This window comes from Haplochromis burtoni, unplaced genomic scaffold, assembly GCF_018398535.1.
Source record: "Haplochromis burtoni strain Fernald_Lab_line unplaced genomic scaffold, NCSU_Asbu1 Contig_102, whole genome shotgun sequence".
In the NCBI taxonomy this organism is placed as follows: domain Eukaryota; kingdom Metazoa; phylum Chordata; class Actinopteri; order Cichliformes; family Cichlidae; genus Haplochromis; species Haplochromis burtoni.
In genome coordinates, this window is record NW_024582463.1 from 1188629 (window position 1) to 1212315 (window position 23687).

The 23687-nt window shown below is 40.2% G+C and overlaps 2 protein-coding genes across 3 annotated transcripts; both read right to left on the reverse strand.

Annotated features, from left to right (window-relative positions):
• Positions 1–1605: 1605 nt before the first annotated feature.
• On the reverse strand, positions 1606–9001 carry LOC102311270 (transcriptional-regulating factor 1). 2 transcript variants are annotated; one of them, XM_042223134.1, is made up of 10 exons: positions 8422–9001; positions 6897–7102; positions 5648–5856; positions 5257–5417; positions 4948–5051; positions 4771–4831; positions 3643–3731; positions 2919–3044; positions 2532–2632; positions 1606–2391 (listed from the first exon to the last, which is right to left on the reverse strand). In XM_042223134.1, the coding sequence occupies exons 1-10, from the start codon at positions 8993–8995 to the stop codon at positions 1863–1865; spliced, it is 2160 nt and encodes a 719-aa protein (XP_042079068.1). In that variant the 5' UTR covers positions 8996–9001; the 3' UTR covers positions 1606–1862. The 2 variants fall into 2 exon arrangements, with proteins under 2 accessions (XP_042079068.1, XP_042079067.1); XM_042223133.1 differs by having other exon boundaries at positions 6855–7102.
• A 15-nt stretch (positions 9002–9016) lies between these two features.
• LOC121814907 lies at positions 9017–11889 on the reverse strand (the record flags this gene model as incomplete). The annotated part of the gene is given in 2 exon segments (XM_042223135.1): positions 9017–9862; positions 10775–11889. Coding segments are annotated over 2 exon segments (899 nt in total), but the record flags the coding sequence as incomplete, so codon positions are not given.
• Positions 11890–23687: the final 11798 nt, after the last annotated feature.

Here is a 23687-nt window from a genome sequence, read left to right on the forward strand (position 1 = left end):
GTATGATGAGAAACGTCGTGCAGTTTTAGTGCTGAGGCATTTCTATGCCTGTCACAACAGCAAAGTGACTGAACAAGTTGTTTTTTATTCACCGTTTCCATTGTGGCCTGGGAAAAATAGAAGCACGCCACATGAGAGAAAGCTGGAACGGCTGCGACGTGGTGGGGGCTGCTCGCTATGAATAGGTGAATGGATGCTGCTCAGAAACTTGTTTATTCTCTCCTCAGTCCCACTTCTCTCTCCTCATTGGTCTGCTCCCCCTCTCCCCATTATCTGCAAGCCTGTGCACTCTCACTTTCTCTTACTCATTGAAAAAGGCCAACACTGTTGCTCCTGCTTCCCCTTCTCCTCGACATAAGAGTGAACGAAAGGCTCATTTTGTCTCCCCAGCTTAATATGAATCATATTAGAAATACGATGATAATGCTTTGTCTCTGCAGGAGGATATGTGCAAAAGATACAGAAAGGAGAACCCTGCTTGCAGAAGCAGCTCACACTCTAAAAGTAGTTAGACGTCGTTATGCCAAAAGAAGGGCAGACAAAAATGTGCCAGAGATGTTGGACTTTTGTCAGGAGGAGGGAGCGTTTCACTTCAAAGGCCTTTGTTAACTATTATCAGGGGCAAAAACAGGGTCAAGCATGGAATGCTCCAATACGAATACATGAAAAACGAAACAAAGATATTCAGTATCACTGAGTACCTGCTCCCAAGTGTTTTAAACAAGTGCACCTAGAAGGACAGAATGATATATCCACGAACAAACAAACAGGGACCCTTTGTAAACGCACTAATCGCTCTGTTGATGGTAATAGTTCTCACTAAGATAGCAGACCAAAGAAAGCTCAGCACCCTGATAGAGCCTAAACCACCTGGTGGACCAAAGCTGACCCAGTCGCTTGAGAAATAAACACGAGGACAGAGAAAAGAAATATGAAAATCTGCTTTTTCCGAGTTGTCTTTTTGTGCAGTTTTCAAAAAGACAGCCTTGGATGGAGGAGTTTTAATATCATCCTTAACCCTCGCACAGTTTCTCTTTTCCTGTCAGTTTCTATGAAAAACAACATGCACTCTCACAAACACACACTTATGCACACAGAGTCACTGTAGTTAACCATCAACGGGACAATTGTGTGCACTCAGACGGCTGTAAGAGAGAAGATGGTCTCTCAAGGTCAATATTAGCCCATTATGGTGTTATATCAAACCCTTTCAACGTGCTCTGTGTGTGTGTTTGTGTGTCTGTGGTTGTGTTCGCTAACGTCTACCTTTGCAGTCCCTGCTTGAATTTTAAACCTTCAAATCTAAGGTATTTTTGAAATAAGGGGAGAGTCACTGTGGCTCAAGGACACGTGATGAATTACCTGACAATACTCTAAATAAATTATTTTCTGGTCTCGGTTTTGGATAATGTCAGAAAGAAAAATAACACTAATGTGGTCGTCTCATGCACGCAGCCTCACACACCTGCTGCCTTTTATGTGGAGCAGTCAATCAGCAGAAAGGTGGTCTCGAGAGAGGCGCCAAGGAGCTTAACAACCGACTGTACCAATATAAGACAAACCGTTGTAGAATAAAAGAATAAAAATTTAGACCTAAAAAAAAGGTTTCATTTATTCCATTTAAACAAATACAGAATGATTAAAAAACAATCCTCAATTTAAACATTTATTCAAACTCAAATGCTTATCAAACAATTAAATATGTAACACCTTTAAGTACAGGATTTACAGCAAAAATGTATCTTTTGATAATGTTTCATAAAAGTACTTAAGTTTGAATAAAACACGAGTTTGAACTTAAACACAAAGTTTGAATACATTTCAGACTTTAGTGGTGGTAATGCTTGTGGGATAGTTGACCACTACTGCCAGTTAGTTGTCTGTTTCCCCCCCACTGTCTCAGCTCCAACATCCTCCTTACCCCCTGTGTTGCAGTAGAAGGCACTTTGGTCTGGAGGATGTCCGAAGGAGCCCCATGACTGATGGAAGGGTAAGACAGTGGTGGGCTCGCTTTGATTTGAGTCTCTGCCATCAATACTGGCGATCCCATGAGAGTCTGGAGGAGCAATGCTGCTATAAGATACAACCGTGCTGGGATCTAGGACGTTAGCGTTGCTGGGAACGCCGGGGTTGTTATTGGTCACAGAATTGTGGACGCTGTCTACAATACTGTTGCTGCTCGTTCCGGCAAAATCAGAGGAGGTAAATGCTGGAGCCGGAGCTTGGGCTGGGAGCAGATTACTAGCTGGGGTGGGCATGAGGTTGGTGGGACGACTGAGGGCCAGACGCTGGGTGAGGAGCTGGTGCTGCAGCCGCCTGTCAGTCCAGTCCTCCTGAGGCTGGCGATGGATCTTCATGTGAGCGTTACGGGACTTGATTTTGTAGAACATCCTGGAGCAAACAAGGAGGGGAGGGAACGACGGAATTTAAAAGAATGCTTGACAATGAAAACCATCTGTTTGTTTGCCCTGATGCCAAACACAGAAAAAAGTTTGTTGCAAGCTTCCTTTCTTATGACTGGTGCTACTTACTTGCCACACAACTTGCAGGGGAAGAAGCTAGCCAATGGGGTCACAGGAACAGCCCCCTCCAGAGCAAACTGTTTGTCCACTGGCTGACACATGGGCGTCACCTAAAGTAACAGGAGCACTTAAGAGTTAGCGTTCTCTGACTTGTGAGCTCCATTCATGTGACGCATTTAACGTTAGACGACACGAATAGTCCAAATACCCTGTATCCTATTAGCTTCTAATCTATAATATCATGAGAACAGACAAACCACCACAGGAACTAACAACAGGGAGAAAGAAAGCTGGACATGGGGCATTCAAATGCAAAAGAAGTAAACAGAACATGTTGACAAAAGGGGGAAAAAATGCAATTTTAAGTTCCTCGTGGCTTCTTTTAATGTTTCTTACACTTTTCTGCTGATCCAGCTCTACATCTCGTCGCTCGTCCTCCTCCTTTTGTTTCTTCTGCTTGTCCTGCAGCTTTTTGCTCAGGTAGTAAAACTCGACACATTGACACACTGTCTTAGTCCTCACCTGAAACACACACACACATACCAATCTCGATTTATTGCCACATAACATATGTCTTACACCGTGACACAGGAATATAAAATCAGTCTATGCTTCTGCTGTAAATATGGCTAAAAAGGCCCTATGAACTGACATGTGTCAGGAAGCAAAAAATCACCTGACACATTCAGATATTTCGTCCAGACTTTTCGTGTGCAAACTGCTGCTCTTGTGAATCGAGTTGCAACATGTACTTGGCTCGCTGATGGCTCGGGCGGTGAAGCCACTGCCTTTTGTGTATGAACAGCAAGGTTAGTAATTTGATCCTTGAAGTGCCAAAAGGCCCTTTGGGGAAGACGATGCAGTCCAGTAATATGCGTGGTGAGACACCAAAAACTGAACAGGTTTAGGCAAGAAGAAGAAGAAAATTGCATCTGAGGAACATACTGTTTCACCCTGAAGTAACCACCCAGCAGATTACTTGTGGTGCTGATGTTCTGTTTTTCATTCTATGCGCTGATTTGACCCACAAATAATTATTTTTATCTCAGTAAACTGCTGGCTGATTATGGTGCCGTGTGTCATCGTGTTGCACAAACAACAACCATTTGTTGTGTTTTACCATTTTCTGTATGAGTGAAAAGTCTTTTCCATAAGTCCCGAGAGCGTCACTGAAGAGAGTCTTTTCAGTATCTGTCCAAAGATCACAGCCTACACACAACAAGAGAGTGGGAAGGGACAAAAGGTGCATGAGAAATCAAAGGAAACACTACAGGGTCACAGTAACATATTAAGCAACGCTACCACATGTAGTAACTTGACAGTGAAAGACAAATAGATGAACAATAAATCTGCAGTCTGTCTCTGTGAACAGTACTGCCTGCATTTAGAGTATTAAAGCTTTTTTTACAGGAACACATGGGTACTACCATGCAAAACAATGTCCATTCTGTACTTTACATGGTTCTTAGTGGATTTAAAAGCACCAGGCAAGGGGGAGGGGCTGTGGTATGTGATTGAGGTAGAGAGAAGTCTAAGCTGCTACAATGCCTTCATTGTACGCACAGTGAGAATTGTTCCGCCTTTGCTGTCTCACATTGCTTAGTGTTTCAGAGAAACACAAGAGGTAAATGCCTACGATCACAACATGTTTTAGCTAGTTTTGCTTCACCGCTTTTTGCTGTTACCTTGTTATTTAGATAGTTAGTTAGAAAAACTGTATCCCATCTGAACACAGACCCATGTCCAGATCATGTGACTTCTTTTAATCTTCTGATATAGATGGCTATAGACACATTAACCCCTCCAATCAAACCCCTACAAGTAATACCACTATTGGACTTTGCTGTTGCAAAGACAATTTTTGTTTTCCTCAGAGGCAAGCATTCACCAACAAGAACATTGTTATATGCATAACAGCAAAACAATAATATTTTTAATAATAATAGTAATAATCATCGTCATCATCATCAAGTAAAAAGTTGGGTTGGAGTAGTGGTGGACAGAATAAAAAGTCATGCAACATGACTTTATGGAGATCCAATTAAAATGTCCATAGTTTTATGCCAGCATGATAATAACATATCATTTTCATAAAACCAAAGACTATTGTTTTTAATGTTACAAGTAGGTATGCTTAGTCCATGTAAATGGTATTTTTCTCTGAGAAACGACTGTTTTCTGGGTAACTAGACACTGTCAATCCAAAGAGTCATCTAAGCAGGTGAGTTAAACTGAGGTCAAAGGTTACCAGAGTAATGGTAGTCTCCTGCTGGTGACGGCTGTGAGAACAACAGCATCTCCAGTGTTGCCTGCATAGGAGGGAGTGGCAGAAGATGGAGAGAACAAAAAATGAGGGATGCAACATTGCCAAGAAAGAAAGAAAGAAAAAAGAAAAGGATAAAGAAAAGGAAGAAAGACTTCCTACCATTGTGTCTCCCTGGCAAGAGTGCAGACAGTGCAGAGCCAGCTCGGAGTTACTGCCTCCCCCTGGTAGGCAGCTGGAACTGCACATGGACAGCAGCTTCTCCACTGAGCACAGATAAACCCAGTAAATTTTAATCAGTTCAGTACCAGTTCATTTTAGAGACACTTTATTATTTCACTTATATCAACTTGTTTTGAGTTCAGCCCTGACATTTTAGCTTCCCTAAAATGTTGAAAGTCCTTGAATTCCACAAAATTTAAAAGTGCAGTCACTGTCCTGAGCTGGACTGTATTTTTGTGTGCTGCTTACCTTGACCTGGTAAGTCACCAGTTTCTTCTTTCTTGTCCAATGGTTTCCAGAGTAACTGTTCCTTAAGGGACTCTTCGTCTGGTGACCGCAACCCTGACTGTTTGCTATCGGCTAAGCATGGAGGAAGATTAGCCTGGAAATCTGGACCCACATTGACAAATCTGGAAGCAGGGGAACAAAAAGAGAAACAAACGGAGCGCAAATATGAAAACAGACATAAAAGACAACAATATAAACTTTAAAGTACCTAAATATAAATCCGTTGATGTGTTAATGCTTTCTCATTAACAAAACATCTGTAGCTCTGATTCTCTATAACTATTATCCTAGCCAGCAGTACAGTAACAACTGTTGTGTTGCTGCCACTAGTCTTCTGATATTTAGCACTTACCGAAACACGCTGCACTCCTCTTCGCCCTCTTCGTCACACGCTGTTCCTTCCTCTCTGTGATGGAGACCTGAAATGGAGGAGAAGAGCCCAGTTCCTCTGCGGGCAGGATTGAGGAGCGGATAAGGAGTGTAACAAATCCTCTTCAGTCCTCTGCAGGAGCGAAGCAGGCTGGGGAAAGGCTTTCCAGTGTAGACTGGCTTGTCTTGTTGCTTTGAGAACAAAAGGAAAAAAATGAGACTGATATCCTTGATGATCTAAGGCACGATAATCTAACATTTTGGGGCGAGACTTTAGAAACATCTGCACAGTGGTCTAAGTGTAAGAGCTGACGGGATCAGAGATACTTCTGTGCTACAAATACAGAGAAAAGGCCAACATCAAATTTATAACATGCATGCTGAATGATCATGTGTGTTCTCATGTACGCCGAGACAAATATGAAGGGTGCCCGAGCAACAGCCTACTCTAACTTAAAGCGAACAACAGGCCTATCACCATTTCCATGTCTGTCTCGTTTACACAGTTTATCTACTCAACATGTCTAAAAATAAAAAGCTGTGGTTTTAGAAGCAGTAATGCAGTTGGAGCTAACGTAATTTCTTGACAAAGAAGCATTTAGGCATCCGCCCACTTTGACTGCGACGCCTCTCCAGCTGTAACGAGTCTCGCCTGCCTCCTCGCTAACTGATCTCCTGAGTTTGGGCCATGGAAGAGTAACGGTGAGAAAATGTGTCAATTAAAACACAGCAGCATGCCACGGCTTATATTTTTATTACATGTGTTTTCTTTTAGTTTCACATCTTCATTGAGACATGAAGTTTGCGTCTGCACTACTTCTGTAGTGGATAGGTAATTTTGTGCCTCTCTAACATAGAGAACAATAACAAGGCTCAAAATTGATCTTGTAAAATCTTGCATGCAAAGATGTTCTCAAGTATGATTTAGCAACATATATAAAATTATATATTCTAATGTAGGTTATCCATCATCTGAGGTTTTATTTTTTATGCAATCATACAACCTGAGAACCTGATTAGCCTTAATGCAGACCAAAGCTGGACCTCACAGTCCTGGATATGTGAAGACAAAGCTGATATTGCTTTTGTTGTCTGAAACCCAGCAAACTGAACGAAACAATTTTCCTGAGTATCAATGCATAAGTTTAAAACGTCTCTAATTATTTCACGTGGTGGTAAGTGTGCTATACCTGCAGATTTGACTGGTTTAGACTGGCGGGTCCATTCCTTACTTTCTGGGTGAGAACATGAGGAGACGTCTTTTCTGATGTCTCGTGATGTTCCCCAGACGGATGATGGGGATGAGAGGGAAGATGGAAAGGGGAATTGGGGGATGGACCACTGGAGGAGCATAGGGCTCTGGATTGGTGAAGGGATAAACGATGGGAAGAGGGCGTAAGCAGGGTTGATTCAGGAGACTGAAGAATGTCGCGTGCGGCTAGAAAAACATAATCGGGAGGAAGAAATTAGTAAAGGGAGTGCAGTGAGTGTGCACGCAAATAATAAGGCTGCCAGGGCTTTATTATTTACTGATTTGTCTGACTGTCTAATTCCAAGGCAAGCAGACACACAAACAAAATCATCAAAAAGTCATTATATCTGTGCACCGACAAAAGCGAGAAAAAAGTGAGAAAGTCACACTAAAGTCTCTCTGTTACGCAGAAAAACAACGATCGAGTTTCAAGAAAAACCCGCATTTTCGCTCTGCTCATTTTTGACGAGCATGTTTTCAAATGTATGTATGAAATGCATCTATTACGAATGGTTCTGGTTGTGAAAATGTGAAAAGTGAAACCCTGATTTGCATAAGGGAAATGGGAAACTTAACACGCACACCTACAAAAACCCACATGTCCCGTAAATTTACATGTGGGCATTAACCTGTGGTTTTTGATAAGTGGGGAAAATAAAGGTAATTAAAGGGGACACAACATGGGAAGAAGGTAAAAAAAAAAACAAAATCGCTGTTTACTTAGACTCAGGCAATTTTTCTTTGTGTTTCTAAAAATACACCACCTTCCACAACACAAGTCTGAACATAATATGAAGCCAGATTAAAAGTTGGTCTTTGTTTGTTCATTTCATTGTCATATTAGAGTCAAACTTTTTGACTAAGGGGATTTTGTTTATCTTTTTATCGATTAGTAAATCAGTACTACAGTAATACTGTCAGCAGCCTGCCAGTTCTTGGGAAAAGGATGCTTTATAAAACAGGCTGTGAATGTGTACAGTTTATTTTAAATAGAAACCTTACAGACTTGAATACAAGTGGAAAATTAATTTAAAGTAAATTCTCCTAAAAATTCAGTCAGTTCTACTGAAAAATGTAATTTAAAAAAGCTTCTTTTAAATATATGTGCTGTAAAATTTCATATTAGTTTAAAACTAGTATTTAAAGTCAAAGCTAAGAGTAGTTTTTTTCCTAAAACTGTATGTTTATATATGCAAATTAGACACTATCTTATTTAATATGCATTAATTTGCATAAATATCCAAAAGCACAAATGTTAAAAAATTATTAACTAAATGTGTATTTGATATTTTATTTTAGTCTGAAAGTTAAAGAAGTGAAATAAAACAAAATCTTAAAAATTGACCTCTACAGGGGAAAAAACCTGATTCTTTTTTCTCAAACAGTCAAATAAACTATAATAAAAATCCCCCTCTTACCCTGCGGGTGGTCGTTATCCTTCAAGCTTGAAATATATTCTTTAATTAATTATTTCATTAAAAAAAAAAAAAAAAGCTATACGATACCTGTCATGTTGCCATAGTCGTCACCATGGGCTCTTACGTTGCATTCAATGTTGCCGGGGTCACCAGATGACTGTGGAAAGCTGTGCGACAGCAGTGGAAGCTTCCATATCATCCCAGAAGAGTGGACAGAAGGTGCGGATGAGATGCGGGAGGCAAAAAACTGGAGCATACTAAGTGATTCTCCCTGAGAGACTGAATGTCCGGTGCCCCCGTATCCACTGGGCGAGTCCATTTTGGAGGGCGAGTGGGGTGGAGGAGGTAAAGGTGTGGGAGGAGGGCTAAGAACAGAAGGCATGAAGTGAGAGGATGTGGGAGGAGAGGGGAAAGATGGAAGAGAGGAGGGGTGAGCAGGGGAAGAAGAAGAAGAGGAAGAGGGAGGCAGATAGGAGTCTGAGTCAAAAGCACAGCTTTGCCTTGACTTGACCAGTCCTGGGGTTTCGCCTCTCCCTACTCCAAATTCCCAGATTTGTCCAGAGGGATCTCCACCGGGTATCACAGGAAATCTTCTCTTTCGCTGGGAGAGAAAGGCCTCAGAGAAGGAATCCAGTTTCTGAGTGTATGTCCTGCTGTTCATGCCGATAAGAGAGGGAGGGCCCCTGAGGCCAGCGCGTGGTTGACCGCTGATGCTCTCCACCTCGCCTCTCCCTGACTTGAGGGAGAGACATTAAGCCAATGTCCCTCAGCCTCTGCTGGCTGAAACTGAACCTCACCTGAGCCACAACTGGGCCCATAATTGTCGTCTCTCCCTAAATAATTATCACTTGTTCTTGCGTCCATCATACAATAATCTACGCTGCTGTCATTAAAGCTGACTGTACCAGTTCTGTTGCAAGACGGAGTTTGTTTAGGAAAGTGGCTAACGTTACCCTCCCTGTTGTAAACCACAGTGTCACTTTTAGGCTCACTCTTTACGTGAGCATAATTATTATAGGGTGCTCTGACTCTACGCCTCGCTCCTTCCTCACTCGGACAGTTTATCGTGTAAAAAACATCATTTGTGTTACTGTAACAATCACCTTTCCCATCTGTGGTGCTTTCACAACTATCCTTATCCTCCCAAGCTTCCTTTTTGCCATACCAAGAGTCGTCAAAATGGCTGCCTAAGGCACCGTCTCCATCAAGGTGGCCAAAACTAGCATCTCCTTCCAAACTGCTGGCACTCGTGCTTAGGAACACTCTGTCCCCCCCAGTACTCGTCTTGCTCGTCACAGAGGAGGCGTTTGATGTCAGGAACGAAGCAGTGGATTCTTCCCCTCTACACTCGTACTGCTCCAGAGGATCCTGGCCAGGCTGAGATGACAGATATCCCGCTTCAGAGCCTTGGCAGTTGGCAAAGGTGAGAGAAAACGATGGACGATGGCGGTGGTGGTTGAGGTTGGAGAAAGACTGGGTGGACGATGAACGATCCTCCATAATGGGCCTCTGGATTTTGCTAGAGTGCCTGAAGGTAACAAAAACAGAGCTTAAGTATGAAAACATAAATGTGATAAACAAGTATCCAATTAGCTGTCTGTGCAAAGTAGATGACTTGTGTGGTGATAACTAACCTATAGGAAAGATCAGTTGTGCCATGTATTGTTATGCTTTCTATCTTTGCCGACATCAAAATCTGAGCTAGCTAAAAACCACATGTGTTCTTGTTACAATCAAAACAACCAAGCAAGCAGCACTAACATAGCAGGGTCATTCAAACAGGCCTACAGACTCACACATGCATCAACTTAGTAACCACAGCATCAAGCTAGCAACATGTTATTTAACTTTATTTTTAAATGGCCTGATGATTTCTTACTCGACTGTTTCTAAAACAAAGCATCATGACGGTAGTCTCACGCCGTGACACAAACTGCTGCAGTTCTTAACTATTAGAGACGTCTGTTAAATGTCCATTTTCATTTTTCTAATCATTCACATTCCTGTTGAGCATTTACACCTACACAGTTTTGCACCTTATTTAATCAGATCATCAATGAGATAGTAAATGTCCGCAACATAGTCTAAAGAAAAATGCACGAACGCTGCACGAAAACCAGAGAAGTGACTGAAGAGAAAGGCATTTTCCTACCAGTCGGTGCTCTGTAGAAAAGAAAAATTAATACGCTCCTTCAGTTTCATGACAGTCACTTTTCTTTCTGATACTGTGATTGACATTATACTGTTCAAATACAGATATTTACATTGCATTAAATCTTTAAGTCTTCATTGGTTTTTCTTCTTTCTTTCTTGAAACCACACTCTGCTCTAAATAGGACACTGAGTGAGTCAGACAGAGAAAGAACCAAGTAAGATGAGATGAAGCGACAAATACACTGTATACGTATTGAGGTTTTTTTTCTTTTCTTTTTTTTTTTACCAGTCTTTGGCGCTTAATTTCCTTTTCACAGAAGTTTGTCTTCTGTTGTTCATTTTTTTGGATTCTTATTGTTCTTCTTACTGCTGTCATCATTCGTTCTGCCTCTCCACCGTCTCGACTGCTCGTCTAATTATTTCCCCTTTCAGATTTTCGACCTCTCACACAGTCCTTCCTACTACCTCTCTCTCTCTCTCCCCTTACTGTGCATCCTTTGACAGTACACACATACATTAACGCATGCACGCACACACTGTCTGTCACACTTGAAGCAAAATGGACAGCTCTTATAGTCTGTCTTTTTCACAGCGATACACTCATTTACCGACTTACTTACTCACTGAAAACAGATGTACACACACGCACTCGCGCACACACTCTGCCTTTCACACTCACACACACTTGCAGGTGTCAAAGAGGACCAGCGGGGTAGTGATGTTGCCTCGCTGCCTTTTCGTCGTCGTGGTAACCACATCCTGAGGAAACAAACGCTGACGGATCTCCCTCCTTTCAGCTATCTTTATCTCTCTGCCCCCCTCCTCCATCTCTCTGTGTCTCTTTCCGCCTCTTCGCCTGGCCTTATCTCTTTGTTTCTCTTTTCTCACTGAGCGCCCAACTTTGTTGTCTCTCATGCCGTCTTTCTTCTTTCGCCTCCTTTTTTTTAAATCTCTGCCTCTTCTTTTCTTTCTATCCCTTCATTTGTTGTCAGCTTTTTAGTTTATGCTGGGGGGTTTTTGAGGGGGGAGGTGTGTTCAAAAGCAGTTCATCACAGACTCTGGAGTAATAACAGTTTTTAATGTTATATACATATATATGTTTGCTACATGGGCTCTATTTCTACGGCTCAGTAACCAACTCTGACCATGTAACAAGTGCTAAAAGTACTTGTGTGTTTCTTTCCGGTACACATGGTGTGGTTCAGTATATATGGATGTACATGCATTGTCTAGCTACAGCACACTTTATGTGTGTGTGTGCGTGTGATATAGAAGGAGTGCGTGTGCAGAGGCGGTAGCATACATGTTTACCAGATCAAGATTCTCCGGCTGAGTCAGCTGACAGGAAGTGAGAAAGAATGAAACAGGAAGGAAGACGGCGACAAACGATGAGGTTCAGGGAACCCTCTAAACACTGCAGCCCCACCCACTTACCCACCCACTCACCAGCCACACACACACACACACACACATACATAGTATGCACCTTTAACTGCTAATCTGTCATTTTCTGCCTTTGTTATGTCATGTAGTCACCTTAAAACACCAACTCACGACCTCAGACACAACCACCGGCAGGTCCACAATTCTGTGAGCTGCAACGTTTGCCACAAAGACGCACACACACACGGTCATATTAACACACACGAGACCATGAGGGACTCGAGTCCCTAAATATATTACAGTGAAATTAAAATGAGCCTTCTGCATCACCGCCAAGGATCTAAATATACTATGTGGTTAACTGACTGGCAGTGCTAAGGTATAAAATACTTTGTGGTTGGTATAAAAAACATAAGGGTTGGAAGTATGAGCAGTTAAAAACAACAAGACAAAAAAGTAGTGAACTAATATATATTTACACATGTAGTATAAGTATATAAGATCTGTACAGTGTATACAGTCAGCAGTCACATGTATATACAATTATATACAGCTCATAAAACTGGAACCAGCTGTACACATATAACCTGTGCCAATGTGCTCTCTTACTTTAAATATCTGTGTAAACATTAAACTCATGCATATTTTTCAGGTGCATGAGTTTCTTTCTACATATTAAATCAACAAAAACGAAGTTGAACAAACTGAGCATTATCAAAGTATCCTAGACAGTTAAATTGGGATGCCTGTTTGATTAATAGCCACACTAGCCGGGACATTTACTGTCCAACTGCTCACATTTGGAAATATTTCAAGTCCAGTCCTTAGAGAGGTGGGTGACTTTGTAATAAATGAAGAATTGTTATAAGTATTGAATGATCCAATAATCCAGCAACAATCAAAATCAGTATCTGAGTGTGTAGGTGGTCATGTTAATGCTGAGGTCACTTGTACAGTGCGATTACACACTGGAAACCTCAGTATTAACATGCATAATAGATAATGCAGTAACTACTCAACTGTCTGACAGATCAACCTCAACATTAGCATATATGTTAAATGCCCATATTTTATTTCTATAAATTACAAGGTGTTCTTTCAAGGCTTCGTGGTGGCCAGAGTGAAACATTTCATCAGATTTTAAACACTCGATTTTAAATACGACACACGCTGTCTGTTCTCTAACAGTGCTGAGAGATTGCTGTCCCTATTTTTTTTTAATCTTTTATCTTTTTTAATGTTTGTCTTTGACGCCTTTCAAATACCAAAAGACCAAATGCAGTACAGTGAACTGGTAAGTGGCACGGAGAGTCTTCTCCTCCAGAGTTTACTTGTAAAGATGAACTTGAATCACCACAGTGGGTTTCTCAGGCTCTTTATCTCTAACCTAACATTACTACTTTGATGATCATGCCAACATAAAATTATAGCTGTATGGAATCATGTATTTCAATATTAAAAAGGGCAGTAAACTAAAAGCTTTATTATTACTGTTATTATTGCAATTTAAAATTGTTCTTCACCTCACTAACGTATTACGTTCAGGGCTTAGAAACCTCAACTGCTCTAAAGACCCTTTAATTACAGAGATTTCTTATGTTGTGTCTGAATCTGATGCAAACGAGTGTTTGCATAAATAAATTCACCTTGAGAAAACAGCCGGATTTAAAAAAAAAAAGTGTGAATGAAAGAATGTGAAAGGATAAAAAGGGAGTGCGGAGGAGGATGTACGGGGGAGACGTTTCTCTAGTTTTCTCTTGAATTCACCCTGAAAACCTGCGGGAGCAGAGGAGGGGGAAAGAGTCGAGCACTTCTGGACTTTTTTTTTCTCGTGTTTTCTCTCCGAGTCGTATCTCTGTCTGTCTTCCGTCACTTATAAAAAAAAAAAAAAGAGCGATGACTAGCGGGAAGAGAGGAACGTAATGGATTAGAGAACTTGAAACAAACACGAAGCAGACAATTTCACTAAAAAAAAATGCCGTTTGAACAGCGCCTCTCACTAACCTTGTCGATCTTCTGTGCTACTACGACAAAATCTAACATCGCCTAAAAAGTCATACAGTGTATATAATGAAACTGCTACCAAACTGCTCAGCATACAACTAGCAGGTGAGACAGATTGGTTTTCAAAACAGGAACGCGTTCCTTTATTAAAGTATATAATAAGATGCGCAGAGAGCGTCTCGGAATAACCAGAAGATATTTTCTCTACAGAAAGTGTAAGTCGAGAGCTTCCCTTTCATTAACAATTTAGAAACACACCGCATCGACAACAATGTCAAACCTACATTAGACTCTTATAACAAAAAGCTGAAGTGTTGACACAAAGTTGTTATTTTTAAAGTATTAGTTGCACACTTAAGAACCAGCGCAGTGACGCTCTATCTTTGGGGTCCTAACCAGTGATTTATATGTGCAACTATGTTTATTCTCACAATACGAATGCAGAAACACCAGACGTCTACAGCTTTGGTTGAAATGTAAAGCGAGTGGAAGGAAAGTTCTAAAACCACTACACTGAAAACTGATGTATTTCATGCAAAAACCTCTAAGGCTGGAAATATGGCATATTTTCCTCTTCGTGTGTTAGTCATTCCCCAAACTAGGGGAAAAAAAGAAGCTTATTACTTAAAAACAAGATCACAGGGCAGAAGAGAAAATGTTCAGAGACCCCGCTGCGTGCAAATGTACTCGAGGTGCTACAGACCTCTTTTATGTAAAATTTGTGATTCTTCGTCTTCTTCACAAGTTAACGACTTAAAAGAAAGCGCAAAAGGCTTTAGCCTGGTATAAAAGTGACAAGTTAATTTCATTTAAAAACGTTTAAATGAAAATATTTTTTATAAATGGAGAGCTATAATAAACTAACACTGCCTAAAACTGTTGAGAAATCTCCCATTAGATTGTTTCGGCCTTTCAGAAGCTGCAGAAGTCATGAAACCTGTTTGAATATGATGAAAGATTTTTCAAACCGTCGAGTTTTCTGCTGCATGATGTTTTATGTACATAGGTGCAGGCAGACGACAACGTTACGGTCACGCTCGCTGAAGGCCGAGCTGGTGAATAAATATTTAAATGTGGAGCTTTAATATGATCCAAATAATATAATCATTTAAAGTCTTATCCCCACGCATGGATATTGGATAAAATCTCCAATAAGAAGCCATTTAGCAACACAAGCTGCAACTTCTGTTAACACCTTGGCTTTCTGGGCCAGTAATCAGTGGTATTTACTACTTTTGCCACACAAGTCCTCAGTATTCTCGAGTTGAACTACATCCAGCTTCAGCAAGGAGCTCAGCTGCATACCTGTAAAGTTTAGTAACTTCATTTTGCACTGCTGTGACACTATATCGTTGACAAAATATCAATATCAAGATGCACAGACACCTGCGAAAGTACTCACAAGCGGCTTTGTGGTAGTTCCTGTTACAGACGATGTCTCCGGGACTACATGACACACACACACACACACAGAGTCACCGGGTAAAAAAATGAGACCAGCTACACTATCATAGCTAGTAACAATCATGACTCAAACCTATTTAGCACACAGCTGCAAAGCTCTCCGTTTTAAATTACATCCATTTGCATGAAGGTCACAGGGGTCAACTGATGCTGTAGCAGAAGAATCGACGTAATGCAGAACATACAAGAATTTATCCCCTTAACTTCTAACTTAAGTAGTGAAAGCAAACGGTTTCACAGTCGCAGACAGTGTTTCTTGACAGGCTTGGATTAACTGTGGATTGCATGTCTCATCATGGCCATCTTACATCATCAAATAACCTGCTTACCTACCATAGTCAATCAAAATAATAAAGTCTGAATACAGTTGTGCAAGGAAGCGACCTGTTTCACAAGCCTTGTTATTCCTGCTAAGTACATGGCATTTAAAATCAAATACTTAAAGTGAAATAAGGAATCTTTAGTTTTGTTCTTGGATATTCGAGTCTCACACCGCTGGTTTCACAAGCCTAACCGTGACAAGCTGTGTGGGAAATTTCATTAAAAGTCAAAGATCTTTGATCGATGAAGCCTCTACAGCTCCATCAAGATTTGGGCCAGAGAGATCGACGCGTCATCGGCCAATGGATGCTCCGTAGGTAAGCATTCAATTTCTAACCTCTCTTAATGTTGTCGCCCTTTAACGTGAACTTGTAAGCCGGTTTGTAAGCTTTCAGGTGCAGTAGAGACCGATTTGTTACAGCTATAGGTAGGCAGGCCAAAAAGCATAAATTCAAATGTGGACCAAATCAAAATTTGCAACAGGCCAGATCTAGACCGGAAGCCAATCTTCACATATGCACATTTAAAAAAATGTTTTTTCTTAATTTAATTTTTTTATTTTTATATGTACAGCTTTACAAATGTACTGTCAATTTTAAAAAGCTGGAATCTGTGGATAGTCGATTCTCGGGAAAATCTGGAAAAACAGTAACGCTGAAGTCGCACAACAACCGCTGAAAATGTGAAGGTCAAGTAGGGACGCTGTCCAAATTATTATTTTTTTCTTCTTCTTTCTTCTCAAATGTACCCCCCAGCCGAACATTGCTGTTGACCGTGCGGACTGCAGGACACGGGACCACCCATCAACAGCTGTAAATTCACCAGAGCTATTCTCAAATCGGAGCCATTAGATACCGCACGGGTTTTGCAGCTGAATGTCCGATCGTTCAACGCAGGCGGAACATTTTGCAATTCTCTAGAAAAGTTTGTGTGTGAAAACGGCTTCAGTTTCCTAATCGCAGGTAGTAGCGAGAGCTGAAACACTAAACCAAAAAGAAAGACAAAACTGACACTTTTACATCGGCTAACCGAACTCGTACATTACCAGTGACTCAACATTAATCTTACTGAACCCCCACAAACAAAATTGCAACTTTACCAAATCTGATGCGACTGAAATATATACCTCGGAGAAATGGGTGTAGGTTGCATTTTAATATCCAGTATAGCCCAGTTCCTATAAACTACCCTTCAGGATAGGGCAGAAAGCTGTCACAGAGCTCTGAAGATATCAAACTCATAATGGGCTTTGATTTGCAGTTCTAGAAATGCTTAATAAAATGTCCTTAATTTACCCGTGCTAAATCTACTATTATCATTAAGATAACCTAGTATAACTAAGCTTTCATTAAAGAAAGTGGTACTATGTAACAATATTAAAAGATTTTTTTTTTAAACAATCACAATAAAACAAATTACACTGACATTATCATCAGTTTTCTATGTAATATATTACACTATAACCTAGTGGACAAAGAATTTTAAAACTTTTCTGTGACACAGTTAAGAGGAAACAAATTAAAGCTCATAAGGATTTTTAAAAGGTGTTAAGAGTATCATGTCATCCACTACTTAAAAAGGTGCCCTTATGTACTAAAGGATATGAGTGCAACCACACAGTACCTCCGATGAGAAGAACTGTAGATGATTATCAGCTAGGCCACTGGAAACTGGTCACAAGCAGTGGTTAGGCAGTAACTGGTGCATTCATATTAGATAGCATCAACTATGAGAGAGTAAAAGCACCTTGTGCTTGCATCTACCTATGTTCTCTCTGCTGCTAATTGTATTGGTGTGTTTCTTTGTTCTTAAATGATGAATTTATTTGCTTGTTATCCTCATTGTGCACCTCTTTAGCATTCCTAACACCTGTTTTACGCTACACAGTGACTTTGATGTCTGTATGAATACAATAGCACCCAAGAAACAGCAGCAGAGCAAAAAACACAGCTCTAAATGAGAAAGAGATATTTGGGCGCCCAGAATCTTTCACGTCTTATTCTTTTGTTTTTTTACGAAATTAATGCAAAGAATTTAGAATTTTTCGCGACAAATTGTAAGAAAATACTCAAGATGAAAACAAGTCTCTCCAAATGGGCCACATTCACATTATTTTCTAGTATAAAACAAAATAATGAATTGTAGTATTCGCCACCTTTATCGTAATTCCTGCAGCAGGTTTGCAGCTAAAGAAGAATGAATCTGGTAGCTGGACTGATACAAACGTATCATGTTTTCACCCATATAAATTCACATATCACATTAATCTGTGCCTTTAAGCGCTTTTTAACTATGAGCACTCGCAATCGCAGTTTAGGGTTCTATATCTTGCAAATTTCAGGGTTTGAACTGGAGAAGTCAGCGATTGACCCACAAAGCTTCTGATCAGCAGATGACCCAGCCCACCCTGAGTCACAGCAATTTACAAATACGTTACTTTGAACAAAGGACCAATCAGGATATGGAAATGTGAAAATGGGTGATGATTATCAGACTCCGTAAAGTCAACTGTTAGGGCGAAGTGCAAATCTTCCATAGGCCAAGTTATCCTGCGAGGCAGACTGTAAGAGAGGCCACCGCAACAACTGAGAGGGAGATACAGGTTTCCATGGTTGAGAAGGGAGACACTGTACTTACAAAAACTGCCTTCCGGATGCTTCACCTGCCACAGCTTTATGGCAAAGTGAAAACCGCTGTCGAAAAAAACATCACATGGCAGGTAAGAACACGTGTGGGAAATAAAGTGAAAGAAAATTCAGTCACTGAACCAAATTTGGGCTTTTTGGTTGTTCGACTAAAATCTACGGCAGACGCACTAAAAACACGCAACACGCTCCTACCCGGAGTTGTGCAGCAGCAGCGTGGTGCTTCAGGAAGGTGACTCTGCAGCAAGTATTGGAAAGCGTTTGATACTTGAAGGGGAAATCGACAAAGCAAAAAAACCCTACGCTCCCTGATTTAAAAAGTCAGTGTCAAGAGTAAGTGGAGGGCAGAGGCCAAGACTGAGCATATCTAAAATGTGCTGCAAGATTGAATGTCAGTGTTCACTCACAGGCCCGACATGAGCTCTTTTTGCAAAGCCGACTGGGGTAAGAATGCATCGAAATGCTTAAAGTTGACAGAGTACGCTAAGACTTTAAAGTCTGCGACTTTACTGCATTTAAACGCGGCGGCGGTGTATTCTTGCGCAATAATTTCGTCTTGTCTTTTACTTCACTCCGTAGCGTTGAATACCTACCGTGGCCTGAACTTATATGAACAAATGATAGAATTTTTCTGGAAATCCTCCTTGCCTTTTACACCTTATGTCTGTGGGTGAAAGTAGCATGTACTGCAGCTTCTTTGGCTTCCTCATTTCACCTCCTCTTCTAGAAAGAGTGTAAAAGGCCAGAGTAATGTTAATTAAGTCATTTAAAGATAATAACTTTACTTAATTGTGGTTTCTCAACTACGGGTTTTAAAGCCGAGCATTTAAAAAAGTTCTGTATATATATTTTTTTTTAATCATTGCCACAGGCGCTGAAGCCTTACTTCCTAACTTTAAAAAAAACAACACAAGAGGCAGTTGTTGCCCCCGTTCTGTCTGCAGATGTCAAAGAAGGTCACAAAAGCGGAGGAAGACAAAAATAGCAACAACAAGGAAAACTCTTCATCTAAAGTTTGGTCCACCTCATTTAAATCAACTGGGAGACGATTAACATCGCCGAAATATTCTTAAAACAGAAAAGTACAGAATCCAAAACTTCCAACACCTCGACGTTAACGGCTTCAACAAATATCGTCGAAACATTAAAAGCTGACTAAGAGCCGTTTCACACCGTTACCCCACAATGCCACATTCAATAAATACTTCATAATACACGCAGCTGTTTGTCTGGCTAATACCTACACTACAACAACTTTATATGTAACTGGTCAGCGATAAGCAGAGGCCCAGATTTCATCTTAACAATGTTCACAATGAACAAAGTCAAGCTTGTGGTTTTAAGCCTCTCTCTATAAGAGCATGTTTGGTGTAAACACCAACATGTTGTGGCTAACAACACTGAAATGCTACAAGTAATGTTGAGACTTAGCAGTGTGCAGTTTGTCACTTGAAAAATAGAAAAAGAAAAAAAAGAAAAGAAGAAAATAATTTTCTAGTTACTTTTTCAGCTGCTCAAACCATTTAATGCACGCAGAACCTACCAGTCAGACTTTCAGGAGATTAAGTGGAAGCGTAAAAGTGATGCTTTTATTAAAACAGTCCAAGTAATGCGAAAGGAGGAGACGCGCCTGCATATTTAGGTCATTACTCAAAGTTTAAGAGCTGTACAAACATATTATGAATCACTTCTAATACTGACTTGCAGCTTTTATAATGTATAAAATGCATATTCCTGCGAATATATATCCTATTCTTCATGGATAAATGTTGTATGTTTGAATTTAGACTGAACTAGATTAGACATAATCTACAAATATCTAATCGTTTAAAAAAGAAGAAGAAAAAAAAGTCCACCTTGAATTTAAATTTTGCTGAATTTAAATTAACTGGTAAATGATGATAGCTAAGACTGGACAGGACAGGTGTGTTTCATTTCTGTGTGAGTATGCTAACTGTGCTAATGCTGGGACCCAGGGTTTTACCGTTAAATCTTCTCTAAATGTATTCTGAAAAACAGTCCTGCCCCACAGTGCTTTGTTTAAAGAAACAAAAACACTGAAATTAGAACAAAAACCGTCTTTTTACCTGTTAAGTTGTCATCACGAGGAGAGCTGTCCCAGTGGCAGTGAAATGCATGTGTGTATGGTCTGCTGGTAGGTAGACATGTGTGTGAGAAAAGGGGTGGAGAGTGACACGGTGAGCGAGAGAAACGTAGTTTCACCAAAGATGATCGGCCTGTCGCTCTTTCAGTCTTTGATCAACCTTGTCATAACGCCACCGTGCGTGTATGTGTGTGTGTGTATGTGTGCATGCATTTCTGTGTGTGTGTGTATTACGAGCTGTGTCATAGTGATGCTGGAAAGAGAAGAAAAAACACCCCGGCGTGTGGCTTTAACCTCACACACACACACACATACATATACATGCATACATATGCACACTTTCAGTTTGAGTGGGTGTTTTTTCTCCTCTCTCATCCCTCATTTTTTCTTATGGTCTTCTTTTGGTCTGTTTGTTTTTAAAGGGCCACACACCCAAACACACACACCCTAAAACACAAGCAGGACCCCAGAGAAACCCAAATGCACTGAATAATCAGCTTTTAAATACTGCAGTCTGGTAGAGAGTCCAGGTCCGATCTGTGTATGGTCAAAGTATTTGCCATTACAACAGAATATATGGTGTTTCTCTTGTTTTCTCAGACAAGGAAGTTAAAATCAATGTTGGTGTGGTGTTCAGTTTAAGCGAAAGGGAAAGTTAAATACATTAGAGGAAACATGCTTGTTTGTTCTCTTGCCATCAGTTAACTGAGAAGATCACAACAACTCTCATACATTTATGATGAATGGGCCGTCTGCAGCCAGCAGTGAGTGAGTACGGGAACACGGAGCAGCAGCTAGATCTTAGGGAACTAAATTCTACTTATTGGCGCCTCTAAAGCTAACAACGTAAATAAAAGTGCTTTAATAAATACACAAAATTGATTTGCAGGTGAACATAGTAGTGCAATTATAGCCTGGCTAATAAACTTTACTTCTGTGAAACTGATTTGAAACAATTGAAGCCTGGAATCAGTAATGTTGCTCATAAATGGCAATTTAATTATGAACTTATTATGTAATTTTGCCTTATTACAAGCATTTTGAAAAAGGCGAATCATCTTTCTGTCATTAATAGGATAAAATATCAGCTAAAAAAAACTAATAAAGCTTGGATTGACATTCAAAACCCGCCTAAATATGTTCATATCGCCATAAGATAAATTAGACCGTGATGATGCAGCATTTTAATTAGCTAAGGTGCTGCAAGCTAGTTTGTTACCTCGGCATTAAGTCAAGCTAGCCTATTTTATTTATTTATTTTTTCGGACCTATTTGTTGTTTTTATTAAAGTTCTCTGTCTCACAACAAAAAAGGGTGAACACACATTTCTTTAAGAAGTTTTTACCAATTCCAAGAGAAATGTATATTTAGATATTTTTTGACTTGAACGTACCTTGTTCGGGCTTCAAGGCCGCACAGTGGGGAACGGTGTTAGCAGGAGAGGTAGGGCTGGCATAAAATCTGACTCAGAGAAGAAAAAAGACAAGAAAGGGAAAGGATAAAAAACAGTGAATAGGAGAGAAACTCAGAGTATTTATTAATGGGAAAAAAAATGTTCTGTGTGAGCTTTGTTAGCTTAACAGAGATTTTTAACTTTTGTTTTAAGCTTAAGTTAACTTGAAGTTATTTAGCTTCTGGCTTTAGCTTCTGGCTTGCTTTAGAAATAGGTTTGGTGTCAGTATTTTTATCTGTTTATCTAAATAAAGACAATGCACAACACACTCACCGGCCACTTCGTTATGTACAATTCCTCCTTAAAAAATAAATCTTATCAGCCACTCACACCAAGTGCAGTTATGCCCGCAGACACGTTCAAGACACGTTCAAGCTGAGAAAAGTGATTTAATGACTTTAAACATGATGTAGTTATTGGTGCAAGACAGGTTGATCTGAGTATTTCAGAAACTGCTGATGTACTGGGATTTTCCCACACAACAATCTCTAGGGTTTACAGAGGATGCGCTAAAAAAAAAAAAAAAGAGAAAATATCAATGAGCGGCAGTTCTCTGGATGAGACTATCTGGTTGAGGTCAGAGGAGAATAGCCAAATTGCTTTGAGGTGACATGAAGGCAACAATCCTTACAGAAGGGCATCTCTGGTCAAGCAGCACATAAAGCAAACGGGCTACAGCAGCGGAAGACCACACCACGTGACACTCCTGTAACTGGATCCAGTAGAGCATCTTTTGGTGGAACGGGAGTTGAGTATCATGGATGTACAACAGACAAATCTGCAGCAACTGTGTGTTATTATCGCCCCAAATCTCAGAGGGAATTTTGCAGCACCCTTTTTAATCTGTGACATGAAGAATTAAAACAAGTCTGAAGGTAAATAGCCGTCCAACCCCTCCTACCGAACTCTACTAACTAATCAAATGGCTGGTGAGTGGATGTTTTTGTACTTTACTAAGCGTTATTTTTCACACACTGTATCTATAGCTACCATAAATAAATTAAGACTTCACTTCTCCAGGGTGAATAGTACCAAATATTTAGAAAGTGTTAACAAATGCATTAAACTATGTAACGAGTTTACTGTATTCTAATAAAATTCTTGCTCCTATACTAATATATGGTGATATGGTGACCTGGCTCACTGTAAGTATGGAGTGAAAGTGATTACAACAGCAGTGTGAAACTTGTGGCCAGAGGGCCAGAACTACCTGCCAAAAGATCATATTCAGCTCACTGGATGGCTTTAAAAAATGCTGTCCAGGCTCATTAATACCAGTTAAAACCTTTGGAAAATTACAACTATTTTTAGGTCAGAATAAGATGAATCATAAAGGTGTGAAATACCAGTATTCTTTATCTACAAAATCTATAGGTGTGACGGTTCTGCATCTTTCCACTGTGACCTGTGATGCGTATGTGTTGATGGTAGAATCAGTGTGTTAAAAATCAGTTTAAAACCCTGAAGATATCTTCAGTGATCATTAAATGAGAGGCAGTGGATCATTTCATAAATGGTCATTAAATGAGAAAAATTATTTAATACCTTTTTAAAATCTTGGCGATGGACAAGTCGGAGTTGAAGAATCTACGTCTTTACACCTGAAGTCACTGGAAATTTTGGAGGGGCGTTTGTGATGTATTGATTTTACAGGTGAAATGGGGCTGTATGTGTCCCATGAACTAAAAGGAGTTTTACACCTTTGTTTTACACAAAGTCTTTACTGGGAACAAGTTTAAAACGTGTGTATATCTAGGCAATAAATCCTCTTGTATATACGAATGAATATTACCAAAACAAGAGGTGTATTCAATTGTTCATTAGT

Coding starts and splice junctions, on each gene's coding strand:
- LOC102311270 (XM_042223133.1), bottom strand. CDS start 8,995: ATGAACAGCAGGACATACACTCAGAAACTGGATTCCTTCTCTGAGGCC. Junction 3,045..3,642: donor TTTCACTCATACAGAAAATG/GTAAAACACAAC, acceptor TGTGTGTTTCAG/GTGAGGACTAAGACAGTGTG. Junction 2,392..2,531: donor CCCTGCAAGTTGTGTGGCAA/GTAAGTAGCACC, acceptor TGTTTGCTCCAG/GATGTTCTACAAAATCAAGT.